The sequence below is a fragment of the Rhincodon typus genome, chromosome 18 (assembly GCF_021869965.1).
Source record: "Rhincodon typus isolate 14 chromosome 18, sRhiTyp1.1, whole genome shotgun sequence".
NCBI classification, from domain to species: domain Eukaryota; kingdom Metazoa; phylum Chordata; class Chondrichthyes; order Orectolobiformes; family Rhincodontidae; genus Rhincodon; species Rhincodon typus.
In genome coordinates, this window is record NC_063349.1 from 19,816,720 (window position 1) to 19,830,253 (window position 13,534).

General features: G+C 38.4%; 1 protein-coding gene across 2 annotated transcripts in view; it reads left to right on the forward strand.

Annotated features, from left to right (window-relative positions):
- LOC109931831 (ELKS/Rab6-interacting/CAST family member 1-like) overlaps positions 1-13,534 on the forward strand; it is a 682,193-nt gene that overhangs the window by 507,605 nt on the left and 161,054 nt on the right. For both annotated transcript variants that reach the window (XM_048608012.1, XM_048608014.1), the window contains exon 16: positions 6,013-6,160. In XM_048608012.1, the coding sequence (XP_048463969.1) occupies positions 6,013-6,160 (148 nt within the window). The remainder of the gene's footprint in view (positions 1-6,012; positions 6,161-13,534) is intronic.

Sequence of the window (13,534 nt, forward strand, 5' to 3'; positions counted from 1 at the left end):
GCCAACTGGATCTCAAGGAGAGTTTTGGTAAGATTTTGCTTCCAGCATGTTTGTTGCTCAGAAAGTGCAAATCCTAGAGGGAGAAATATATTCACTTAGCACTGTTTATGCAGAGTAATCTTGACTTTCTGGAGACAGCCAGCCTCAACAAGCAGCTAGTGATGGGCTGGATTTTTGCAGAGTCAGGGAGGCTTCATGAACTTTAAAAATGTGAATCAAACTCAGACCGTGCCTGCTTTCTGACACATCCCATTTTCACTGGGAGGAAAAGAGGACAGGGTGTCACTTACACATAACTCAAATGCAACAGGGCCCCGCAGTGCTGAGTTCAAACAGAACCCATTTTTCATGTAACAGTGGGAGCTACAAATTTATGGAGGAGACATAAAGGCTGGATAAGGTCTATAGAACTGTTAATCAGTGAAGTTCTTTAAATCCCCAATCCTTTAAACTATATATTTTAAAAAATAGTGTGCCTGTGTCAGTCATGGTTGAAAGAATATCTGGTATTATACCTTGAGTAATGACTAGCTGCTGTACATAACTGATAAATATCCCATAAGAACTTTTGAAGTTCACAGTTTCCTTGACAGCTCAAGGAGCTTATTAAAGAATTTAGTTATATATTAATTATATATTATTATATTATATATATATTATAATATATTATATATTATTTAATTATTAAAGAATTTAATTTAATTACATAATTGTCTTTTTTTATGAGAGATTATGTACTAAGGGGCTTTAAAGCTTGAATAAGATTTTGTGAATGTCATTTTTTTTACGATAGTAAAAGCTGTGATTGATGTTTATATCTTTATTTTATTTCACCTAATCAGGGCCCTTCAGGCCCATCCGTGTTGAATACTGGATGAGTTGGAGTTTATGGTTAAAGGATATTGCGTGGGGGGGCTTGAGTTTGTATTAAGCTGACCTGGGGCTATAAGGAATCATGGCAGTATGGGCTTGCATTGGGTTGGCTTTGCACCTACAAAGTACCATGTGAGTGGGGGTCATGAGTTAGGATGGATAGGGCAGGAGGAGTGGGTGGAGTGTTACGGGGATTGAGGAGAATTGGCTATAGTGTCTAATATTTAACCAAACAAACGGAGGAGATATTCCAGATAACTGATGCAGAGCTTTTAAAAAGCCTGCCTTAGAACTCACTGACCCCTGCACCCACCTCCCATTTGCTTCTGAGGCAGTGGGCCAGTGAGTTACAAGGCAGGCTATCCACTAGCCTGGAAAAGCCGATCTGGTGGGTCTCTGTCTCTGAAGGGAAGTGTGGCAAGCCAGGAAGCAACCCAGTTTGCATTCTCCATCTGGGGAGCAAAAATGTGGCCTGATATCTTTGATGACCCTGTTTGGGCTTAATTGATAGTCGGCTGCTATACTGCTTGATGCCAGAGAATCCAAGTAAATTTGAGACATGGACAAATTTCAGCCAGTAATGTTCAAAACAAGATTTTAAACAAAAGTAAAACATATCAGAAATCAATATTTTTTCCATTAATTTATTAAAATGACTTTTATGTCTTTCAATAACTTAATTAGAATTTTCATTTGAATACCTCAATCTTTCTGAAATGCCTAGTATAAAGATACTACATGAATGCTATTGAGTTACTGGACTGGACTCCTTAGCAACGCATTGAGAGCAGTGCAGGGTTTTTTGGCATTTCAGCTAGACGTTCGTATTTATACCAATTACATGAGAGCTGCTGCAGCTGCACTAAAATGTTCTTCATCAATCAAAAAACTGTTCACAGAATGCCAAAATCAAAGCCTGATACACCGCTTCTGCGTGTAGAACTTACTCTGAGTTAATGTCAGCACTTAAAATGCAGGAAGTTCCTTCTATGCAGAGTTTAGATCGTCAGTTAACTTTCATTTGCTGAACCAAATTTGCCTGAGAATGCATCAGGGCAATGGTATTCCTTGTTGGTTTCCCAGCAGAGTTTTCCTGTACAGGGCAAATTTGTGGAACATCTGTTGTCAATGCAGTTGCTTGTGGCTGCAAATTATTCGCTGGCATAATGCACAAATAAAACTCCTGTAGTCAAACTATTTGACAATATTTGTTCAAATAACTCCTGTAGATTAACTGAAAGGGAACAAAGTTAAATTGGCAAAACTTAGCACAACAAGAATGCAGTAACAATTACTAGTAGAGTTATAAGCACTTTTACTGTGTGTCAAACCTAATTTGGTTAACGTCTTTAAAATTATTGAAGTCTTAAGAATAGAACTCAGATGATAATGCTCATGTTAATTTAAGAGGATAACTTGCTCTATGAATTATATAATGTGTCATTCTACTAGATTAGCTCTACATTTAGGATTGCTTCATCCCTTAAGGCCATAAGCTATGACTCTTACATATGGGTACACCCGAGACTACTGAGTATCTTCTTTCTTTGTTCATGCAGTTTTCCCCAAGAATATTTAGTTACAGCTTGTCTGAGGTGCACCTGAATTGTGAGATTTGATGTGAAACCATTACTGTATTGGACCAGTCTCCATTTGTTTGTAAGTATACTACACAGTCCTCGGTTGCATTGTATGTGGGAAAATGAAGATCAAGCATAGCTAGAAGATTCTTTTGACAGGGAACTCATTTTTCAACCATATGTTCTGCTTTGTTTTTTATATTTTCCTTCCTATGTTCATGTCTATATAGTGCTATGATTGATGCTGGAGGAGTGCATTATTTCTCGAGTATCATTAGTCGACAGGTCACAATATTATTGTGATGAAATTCCCAGTTACTGAGGTGGCCAGTTAATTTTGTAGATATGCTTGATCTTTGTTTTGCCATGTGCAATGACACAGAGGACTGAGCATTATACATACAAACAAGTGGAACCAGGTCCAATGAATTTAAGAAATCACATCTCAGATCTCACAATTCATGTGCACCTTATCTGTCAAGATTTAACGAAAGACATCTATCAAACAGTTTTTAAAAAGAAATTTGAAATTATTGGTTAATTATAAAGCAAAACTTGTTCAGTCAAACTCCAAAACTGGCTAACGTATGCTATTTATAACACAAATGTTTCTGCCTCTAAACTAACCCAAAAGCCACACACACATGGCTATATGCACCAGATAAAGGAAAAAATGGATTTCTCTCCAGAAATTGTCTTTCTGGAAAGGAAACACTTTGGCCAATGAATTTATTCATTGAGGTACAAAAAGATGTTCATGTCATCTTCTCGTCCAGCTGTCTGGTACTTGTAAATATGCCACTGAACATGCACAGTTGTATCCGAATTCCTGTCAGACACAGTTTGCTCAGTAAATACAGTGTTAAGAAGCTCTTTCAGTCACTGTTCTAGAAAGGCAAATAGATTTCACCCTGAAATGGATTCAGAAACAGAAGAAATTATCTGGGGTAATTGCATCTTCCTGACAGGTGGCAGTATGTGTTTCTTTTGGTTTAGATGAAAGATCATTTATCTAAAATGTTGGGCAGATTGTACATTCCTATCTCTGCCAGAATTAAGTTGTCACTGGGAAGGTACATGGTCAACAGTAGTGTTCGCAATAGATGCTAACTTGCAGGCAGCTTGTCACCTTGAGATTGGCAAAATCCCCTGAACAAAGACAATAAAGGCAAGTGACTGGACATTGGTGACATCTTTCAGCACAGTGAGAGCATTCCCATCCACCCAGTACACCTAAGGAAGGTGTTAGGATTGGGAGAATCTCTTCGCTAGAACTATGTCGTAATTGCAGCACAGCAGTCTCCCAATGTTAACAGACACCACATGCAAGTTCTTGCCCAGAGCAAGCATCAGTGTCAATTTGATGTCCTACCCCACATACAGACACATAGGATGTTGGGCATGTAGCCACCCTATTCTGATCCATATCTCTGTCCGTCTTGTTATTTATTTCTTTTTCTGTCTCAGCTTCCTTTTTTTGCCTGCCTAATTCTTGATCTTTCTTGTTACCTATTGATTAAAAAAGTCACTGTCAAAACTTATATCAGAATTTTTAGTATATTGTCTGATCTTTTTATATGAAAAAAATCTTTTAATTAGTTTTGTACCCTAAGAAGTAAGAATCTTCTGGTCATGCGCAAACTAGCTGCAGAATGTTTTACTGATACAGAATAATTTTCCACAGCCATACACAGACTGTACTTCTTAGGCATTGTAGCTACAGATGTTTGCTGGGAACTGTAGTTGTTGAGTGCTTCAGCTGCCAATGGTAGTCCTGAAAAGCTCATTAACTCAAACACTTGGCTTTACAGAGAACTTCTGATTTCCAATATAAAGGATTGTAATACACATTTTAAACACAGAACATGACATGGTGTACCTATGTTTATTTGTTTCTTGTATATTTTGTAATGACAATGCCTTAAATCTTATTTCCAAAAATGTAATTTTCTGATTGGTGATAACCAAAAGGAGTTTCAAAATAGTTGAAGTAGCTTGATCAATTCCACTTGTTTATTTCACGGAATAGAATCACTACAGTGTGGAAACAGGCCCTTGGGCCCAACAAGTCCATGCCAACCCTCAGACCATCCCACCTAATCTACACATCCCTGAATACAATGGGCAATTTAGCATTGCCAATCCTGTACATCTTCGGATTGTAGGAGGAAACTGGAACACCCGGAAGAAACCCACGCAGACACGGGGAGAACTTGCAAACTTCACAGATAGTCGCCCAAGGATGGAATCGAACCTGGGTTCCTGGCGCTGAGACAGCAGTGCTAACTACTGAGCCACCATTCTGCCCTAGTTGATGCCAAGAGCCCATTTTTGATTTACAATCTTTTGATTTACAATCTTTTGATTTTCTTAGTAGTTTGTTTACTTGCTGATTGCTACATTCTCTATTTGTTACATTTACTACTTGTTTCATGAATATGAAACTTGAACCAATGAGCTACAGATGTGCATTGAATATTTGCCTGTGATTTTTCTCGATATTAAACGTGATACAGAAAGTGTAGTGTGTCAGACAGGAAAAGTGTGCAAATGTTTTATTTGTACCTTTTTGGATAAATAGATATAGATTACGAAGATGTAGACAAAAGCATAGTTCATACAAGGTTTGACCACTGCTTTGTACCATAATATAATAATGGTTGTGCTGACCATACGAACATCTCAGTTGAAGGTCACAAGTTGGTGTTCCTAAATTGGTTATTACTTTGGTATGATAGCCCTGAGATAGCAGAGTCTTCTGTTGCAAGAATGTCTTTTTCCATGCGACTCATATGTGCTTCATGATTTAGCAACACGTAGCATGTAAGTTTATTTAAACAGCCTGGGTTTCTTTGTTTTCTTATTTCTTGGCAAGTGGTCAATATTAGTAATATTACTCAGTATCGTAGCATACTATGCTGAGTTATTGAAGAAAATCTACCCACCAATTCTTCAAACTTTCACAAATAGCAAATTGGTTTGCAACCTAGAAATCACGAAAAAGTGAATAAGCAATCCATTTGACACAGATCAAGATGGAGGTGGTGGGGGTAGGTGAATATGAGAGTTGACTTGTCATTTTGGTTATAATATTTTGCAGTTGGTATAGAAGTTTCAAAGTATTTATGCTTGAGAGAGAAGAGCTAAACAGTTGTGCATCATTTTATTGTAAGAACATGATGTACAAAAAAAGTACAATAATAATGTCATACAGGGAAAAGATTTTGCGATATTTATTTCATTCCATCAATGTTTGTCAAAGGTTTATAAGGAGAATGTCACTCAAATAGTGAGTTCATCATTAAATAAAAACTTTGTTGCAATGGTATTTCTGTTTTTAAAAATAGAATTGAAGAGCATTTTTGCGGTGGCTTTGACACTTACCCTTAGTGTCAGTAGCAAGGCAATTTGTTTAAAAATCAAGACTATGCTTATAATGATAGAAAAATAGAAATGTTTATAATTATTGGCCACTATAATTTATTTTGAAAAGTTAGTGTTAATGCCTAAAGGGGTGTGTGGTTTTGGATTATTTATTTTATTTCTGGTTACCTCTCAGGCAAGAAGCACTGCTGGCAGCCATCAGTGAAAAAGATGCTAACATTGCTCTACTGGAACTCTCTTCATCCAAGAAGAAGAAGACACAGGAGGAGGTAGCATCACTAAAGAGGGAGAAAGATAGATTGGTACAGCAACTCAAACAGCAGGTCAGTGTCCATCCAGTTCTATGTATTTTGAGTGGCACAGTTTTACTAAGGAATTGCATGTTAATCGCCCTAGGTTTGGAGCAGTGTTTCAAGATAAAGTTTTCATCATTTAATGCCTGTACATTAACCCACCAAAAGGATCAAAATTTGTTTGAAATACTCTAACAGCAGATGATAATAATGGGTTGTGTGTGACCTAGTATGGTGATAGTCAGGTTGTGAGCATGACAACTGGTCTTTGGTAAACATGTGAATAATGATACATGAATGCACACGTTACCACAATTCAGATAGAATTGTGTAGTATAACAGACTGCAGTGAACAGAATCTATTCATATAAGAATAAATTCTGAAAAGGTGACCAATGTAAATATCTCAAATTGTTATATAGTTTTTGAATTGACCAATAAATATAAATTATAAAATTTTGTTCATTCTGGTGTTGCACACATATAACATTTTTAAAATTTTACACTGAATATTAAAAATAATAGATTATTTTCACTAAATATATGTAACTTGTTTGTTCCCTATATCAAGTTATTTTAAAAGAATTTCTGCCCCAATAATTACCTTACAAACCAAAACAACCAACTTTTAGTGAATTAAATATTGAAATAGGTTTATTTGTGCAAGGTAACAGTCATCTTTGTTTTGAATACACTGTGCGTATATTTTTAAATTAGGTACAATTATGACAATACAAATTGTGATATGTTTTCTTTTTGTTTATTTAATATGCCTGCTATTATATTTAAAAAGGGTGAAAAAAATACATCATAACTCTGATCTAGGAGGCAAAGGAACAACTGGTGAAATCTGAGCCTGAAATGGATTGCATGATTTAACAGTGAGCAGCAGAAGTGGGGCTAGTGCTAGGGGAAAGATCCAGGCTTAATGGGAGGAGGACTACTACAGATAGTGAAGATCGGAGTTGAAGGATCTGTATTATAATGAGTCTTGAAACTGTTGCAGATTATGATTGTGGGAAGGATGAGAATGAGAAATCTGAGCAATGGAGGTATGTGATTTGTTGGGAGCCTGTACTCTTATTACTTGATATTTTCTACATATTTCACAGTACAGTTGTATTCATTGTCAAAACTTGAGAGTTATGTCATACATGGTTGGCTCAGAACAGCATGGAGAAAATTCTCCTTAGTGATCATGGTCAAAAATGAAAGGAAATTTAAACAATGAGCCACCACTGCGTTTATACCTGCCTGTCCCAGGAGGAGTATTGTTGGCTGCTCCTTCCTCACATCCCACATGAAAATCAGTGATGAACTCACTTCCAGAAGCATCTCCTGCCAGTCTACTGCATTTGACAATGTTCCTGTATTTTGGAAGGAGGTTGTAAACACTGGCAAGCAAACAGCAAGGATTTAAGGTCGCACTTTGGAGTAATTGCTTCCTCTCCTTCCAATAAGTCCCATATACTGCTGATAGTGCTGGGCTTGGCAAAGTGGGAGTTTGGGGCACTTTAAAAAATTCTGGGATTTTTGCTTTTCTTCTTGTACTTCAGTACATTTCCTGCAGCACTGCCAGAACTTACCATCCTTCCAGCAATGGCTGTCTTTTAGGTGGGAATTGCATCAGAAGCCTACCATGCATAACAATCTGTCTTCAATCTAGGTGATTGGACAGATTTGAAGAAATTTACATTACAAATTGGGTTCACTCCCTGTTAGAATTCCATCTCAAAAAGGAAATGCTGGACAAGCTGATTAATCAAATACTAAGGAGCTCGATGACCTTGAGAGGGCAGTTGAGGAGGACATGGAACTGGGCCAAAGCATAGCAATAATTGAACAGAAATAGAATTTTGACACCATTGTCACATTATTTTCTGAAAGGAAAAGAGATACAGTAATGAGAAGAAATAATTGAATACATTTTTGCATTTCTAGATGATGTTATGCCTGGAATAGGTTGACCGGATAGGGTCACAAAATATTAGGGCTGTTTGTACCAGAGGTCACAAATTATCATGTGGCCCAACTGGGTTGTGCTGGACCATGCAAGGAATCTTTTTTTTTTAATGGTTTTGTCTTAGTGATAAAGATGGTTTACAAGCCAACTTGTAAATTTTCCTTCTGGACAGCTTAGTTTTCTGTCTGCAAGACTGATTTTGTAATTTGACATTCCCAAGGAATAGGCAGAAAATCCTTGACTGCGTGCCCATTATTTCCTGAGATGCTTTCTTTGTGACTACCATCTCTTTCTACTAAAATCTTTAAGATTAGTTTTATGAGGTACATGAAGATCTCTCACCGCAGCAATATGCAACAGAATTTTTTTGCTGAAATACAATTGCCTATTTTCTGAAGAAGGGTCTAGGCCCGAAACGTCAGCCTTCCTGCTCCTCTGATGCTGCTTGGCCTGCTGTGTTCATCCAGCTCTGCACCTTGTCATCTCAGATTCTCCAGCATCTGCAGTTCCTGCTATCTCTGCCTATTTTTGCAACTGAACTAATAAGATGAAGATGTTCCACTTTAATGTTGTTGGTTAATGGGCCCTTATTTATACATAGCATCGCAAATTTTGTTTTAAAGTCAATTTGTGCCTGGCCTGACATGGAGTCAGTATTTTGGAGCAGTATCTGCTACTCTTTGACCTATCTTCATAGATTCCTAGACTCATGGCTATGAAGAATGCCATTCAGTCCATTGTGTCCATGTGGACAACAAAGATCTAAGTACATTAGTCCCATCTTCCAGCTCTTGGCCCATAGCCCTGGAGACTAAGGCAACACAAGTGAATATCCATCTCTTGCTCCCAACCCTGCAGGTCTCTGCCACTTACAGACCCTCAGCCAATCACAGACTCTCACTCTAGCTCCCAAACCTAGAAACCTTTCATGGCCTATGCAGCTCCCTGACTTTCTCTCTTGATGCCAACCATTTGGTTTACAACCTCTGCCACTCTGACCCACTATCTTAAGGTCAGCGGTCTCTGACTCTCCTAGATTCTCCATCCCAATGTGGGCCCTCCGATATTTCATCTTCTTATAGCCTTATCAAGTTATTACTCTTGACAGTGAATTCTGGGTGTTGATCTGTTGTTACCCAGATGACCTTTCTTAACCGTGAGTTATTTAAAACTCCTCAGGTATACTTCATTGAGCCTGTGTGCTTGTTAATTGGATTTTATTGCATTGTCTTTTCCTCGCTCAGTACTAATCTTCACTTAGTCGTGCTCCTGTGGTTCTTTGGTGCCCTCCTGTAGATGATTGTGGGGAAAAACATGCACTCCATGATAATCTACTTGTATATAAATGTAAACCCTTTACATGGAGCTCCAGTGACATCAGAGGCACACTATTGTGCATTGCCCTCAAGTTGCTGCAGTCTGCTCATGACAGACTCAAAGAATACGCAAAATTCCTTCTGGTCTTGTAGCAACTGATTCCCAAAGATAGATCAAGTAGAATATCAATCCCTAGTTTCGATAACAGTCATATGCCATGACTGTTCAACCTGATCAGATGCTTTGTACTATTGTCCTGACGCTGGGGGAAAGAAACATTCCATTGGATCCATGCCATATATAAATGAAGGGCAAACACATACATAAAGATGAGCAGTCTCACATGGAAATTTCGATTCCACTTGAGTTTCATGTGCGTTTTCTCCCAGGTACAACTGACCTGAAAATCTTTTTTTTTTAATTCATTCATGTGACGTGGGTGTCACTAACTGGTGTTACTACATGAAGACAAATAGCCAAATCACATAAGCCTCCGTATCCCTGTATTGCAACACAATAAAACACGAAGACATACAAAGACCCTCGAAATCCACCCCAATGGTTCCTATCCAGGCTTGGTGAATAACCATAAATAGACTTTGTGAATAATTGATATAGAACACCAGGTTTATAGTTTAAATAAAAGAACTAACAATTCATTAGTAATACAGTAGCTTTGGCTGAGCAAAGTTAAACAGCAAGGTAAACTAATTAAAGTGTATGATCTAAATCCAACCTTTTTTGATTCTAGCCCCTGCTCATGCAAAGACAGACAAACTGACATGGTTAAGAGATAAATCAAAAGAAAAATACAAGATATATAACTGACCATTTTACTTAAGCTGTTTCCAGAATCCATAACATCACCGGCAAATGGGGTTGTATCTTGCTCGGTTTCTGAAGCCACTGTCAATGCAAATAGATTCCAGTAGGCTCCAAGGAATATTCATTTAACTCTTAAAACCTGAGATTCTATCCACTGAGCTTCTGGTACGTTGGTAATGAGAGGATAACTTTGGCAGCCACACTCCTTCTGATAAAAACACACATTTCAAAACCAGTGCAAACTTTAGTTTCTCTTCCTGTTTTTTTTCTCGAGCATTTTCTTTGTGAGCCGAATTAGCACCATAGCTCCCTGTGACGCCCAGTTAATATTCAAATATCTCCCATCTGTTTGAACATGATGCCTTTCTGAAGTTGAAACACTAACAGAATCCTTTGAACAACAATCAACCTGTAATTAATCTCCAGGACTAGCCTCAAAGAAATATCAGTTTGTTTGTTCTGTTTTCTTTCAACATAACACGTTGCTGTTCACAGTCCGAAGGTGACCTTCAGCTGTCAGCTGTCAGCTCACAGTTCACAGCTCCATAACTAAAAATGATAAACATAAAGAAAAATCAGTGAGGGTTCTAACACAAGGTCAGCTTATATTGCCCTTCCCTAATTGCCCTGAAGAAGGTGATGGTAAATTGGCTTCTTGAACTGCTATAGTCCTTAGGATGTAGACACTCTTAAAGTGCTGTTAGGTAGAGAGTTCCACAATTCTGACACAGCGACAGTGAAGGAGAAGTGATATATTACCAAGTTGGGATGGTGTTGTTTTCGAAAGGAAGTTGCATCTTCTACCTTTTATTCTTCTAGGTGTAGAGTTTGCAGGTGTGGAAGCAACGGTTGAAGAAGCCCCGGTGAACTGTTACGTTGCTTCTTGTAGATGGTACACGCTGCTGCCATTGTACATCAGTGGAGGAGGGAGTGAATGTAGAAGGTATTAGATGAGGTGCTTATTAAGTGAGGCAATCATTGGCCAGGTTGAATTTGCCCTTTTTTGTGCATAGACCATATCTGGACAATTTTCCAATTGGTTAGAGGCATGGCCAGTTCTAGAGCTTAAATAATCAATAGTATTTCCAGAATGTAATCAGGGCCCATAGCTTTTGCAGTATCCAATGCCTTCAGCTATTTTAAGTTACCACATGGAGTGAATTGAATTGACTGAAGACTGTCATCTGAGATGCTGGGGACCTCAAGTGGAGTTTTAGGTAGATCATCAGCACCAGGGACCCAGGCTCAATTCAAGCCTTGGGCGAACGTCTGTGTGGAGCTTGGCACATATTCCCCATGTCTGTGTGAGTTTCCTCCGGGTACTCCGGTTTCCTCCCACAGTCCAAAGATATGCAGGTTAGGTGGAGCTAAGACATACCATGGAACAGCAATTGGTGGTGGCGTAATGTGTAGGCCGTGAAATAATAATGTTAATGTAGCACATGCTATATCTTGGGAAATTAGAGATGCAAGTAGCACGGAAATGCAGTGATCATGGGTGACTTCAATGTACATATAGATTGGGTAAACCAAAGCTGCAGAGGGAAATTTCCCGTGATGTGTTTGAGATAATTTTCTGGAGCAATATGATGAGGAATTAATGGGCCACAGGTTATTTTAGATCTAGTATTATACAATGAATAAGACTAATAATAAACTTGTTGCGTAAAAACCTTTAGGGAAATATAATCATAGTATGAAAGAATTTTCTACGAAGTTTGAAAAAGATCAAATTTAATCTGAAACCAGTGTCTTAAATCTAAAAAGTTTTTTTTATTCATTAGTGGAATGTGGTTGTCACTCCCGGGCTGGCTGACATTGCCCAGCCCTAATTTCCCTGGAGAAGGTGGTGATGAGTTGCCTTCTTGAACCATTGTCGTCCATTTTGTGTAGGTAATCCCAAACTGCTGTTGTGGAGAGATTGCTAGGTTTTTGATCCAGAGAGAGACTGGTGACATAGGTCAAAAAAAAGTGAGACAGCTGCGATTGACAAGGGAATTTGGAGATGGCATTAGATCAAAGAAGGAAACTTACATTGACATGAAAAGCTGAGAACCTGACAAATGAGAGAATTTTAGAATTCAGCAAACGAGGATCAAGAAATTGCTGAAGAAAGAGAATGGAATAAAAATGTAAAACAGCAAGAAACAAAAATGCTTTGTAAAAACTTGTTTACAAATGTGAAACACATTTAAATCCGCTGCAGCCAGGGAGACAGGAGAATTTACAGTTTAACATAGAGAAATGGCACAGAAACTGAATAAGTACCTGGCTTCACAGCAGAAGACAGAAGAAGTTCTCCTTGAAATAAATAAGACCTATGGATAGAAATTAGTATTAGTTTTTAAAAAAGTAGTGTTTGAGAAATTAACGGGACGAAAAGTTGACAAATCCCTGTGACCTGATGACCTCCACTCGAGAGTGTTGAAAGGAATGACTTCATAGGTAGTGGATACATTGGTGATCATCTTTCAACATTCTGTTAATTCTGCAACACTGATTGAAAGGTTTCAAATATAATCCCACCGTTTAAGAAAGGAGGGAGGGAGAAAACGGAGAACTACAGACCAATTAGCCTGACATCAGTCAGTAGTGGGGAAAACGCTAGAATCTTTCATAAAATATATAATTCCTGTTTATTTAGAAGATAGTTGTCTGCTTGGGCATCATTGACAGACCTGACACGGTTTTTTTTTTAAGGAATTGTTGGTGGAGTTGATCGGAGAAACAACTAGGGATACTTCCGCACCTACAACTTTTATCTTCTGTGAAGGAAGCAGTCAACATTTGGGCAAAAAGAGACAAGGTGGCTGGTATGCTGCCCAATATTCTGTTCCCCATCCCTTATGAGGAGAGGACCCTGACACTGACTGGCCTGAGCAAGCCTGGACTGGTATCAGAAGTTGCCCTTGACAACTCTGATGGGAACCCCTGACCAAAGGCTAACTATATGGAGGCCAGTCAGAGAAAGTGATGATCTGAATCCACCAGATGCTCACTTTAGTTTCCTAGTCAAGTTTTCTTGACATCGAGCACTTGTTTGTCAAATTTTAGGGGAGGCGATGGCAAAGTGTTATCGTTGCTGGACTGTTAATCCAGAGACTCAGGTAACGATCTGGGGACCCAGATTCGAATCCTGATATAGCCAAAGGTAGAATATGAATTCAATAAAAATCTGGAATTAAGAGTCTAATGATGACCACAAATCCATTGTCAATTGTTGGGAAAACCCTTTTGGTTCACCAATGTCCTTTAGGGAAGCAAACTGTCATCCGTACCTGGACTGATTGACATGTGAC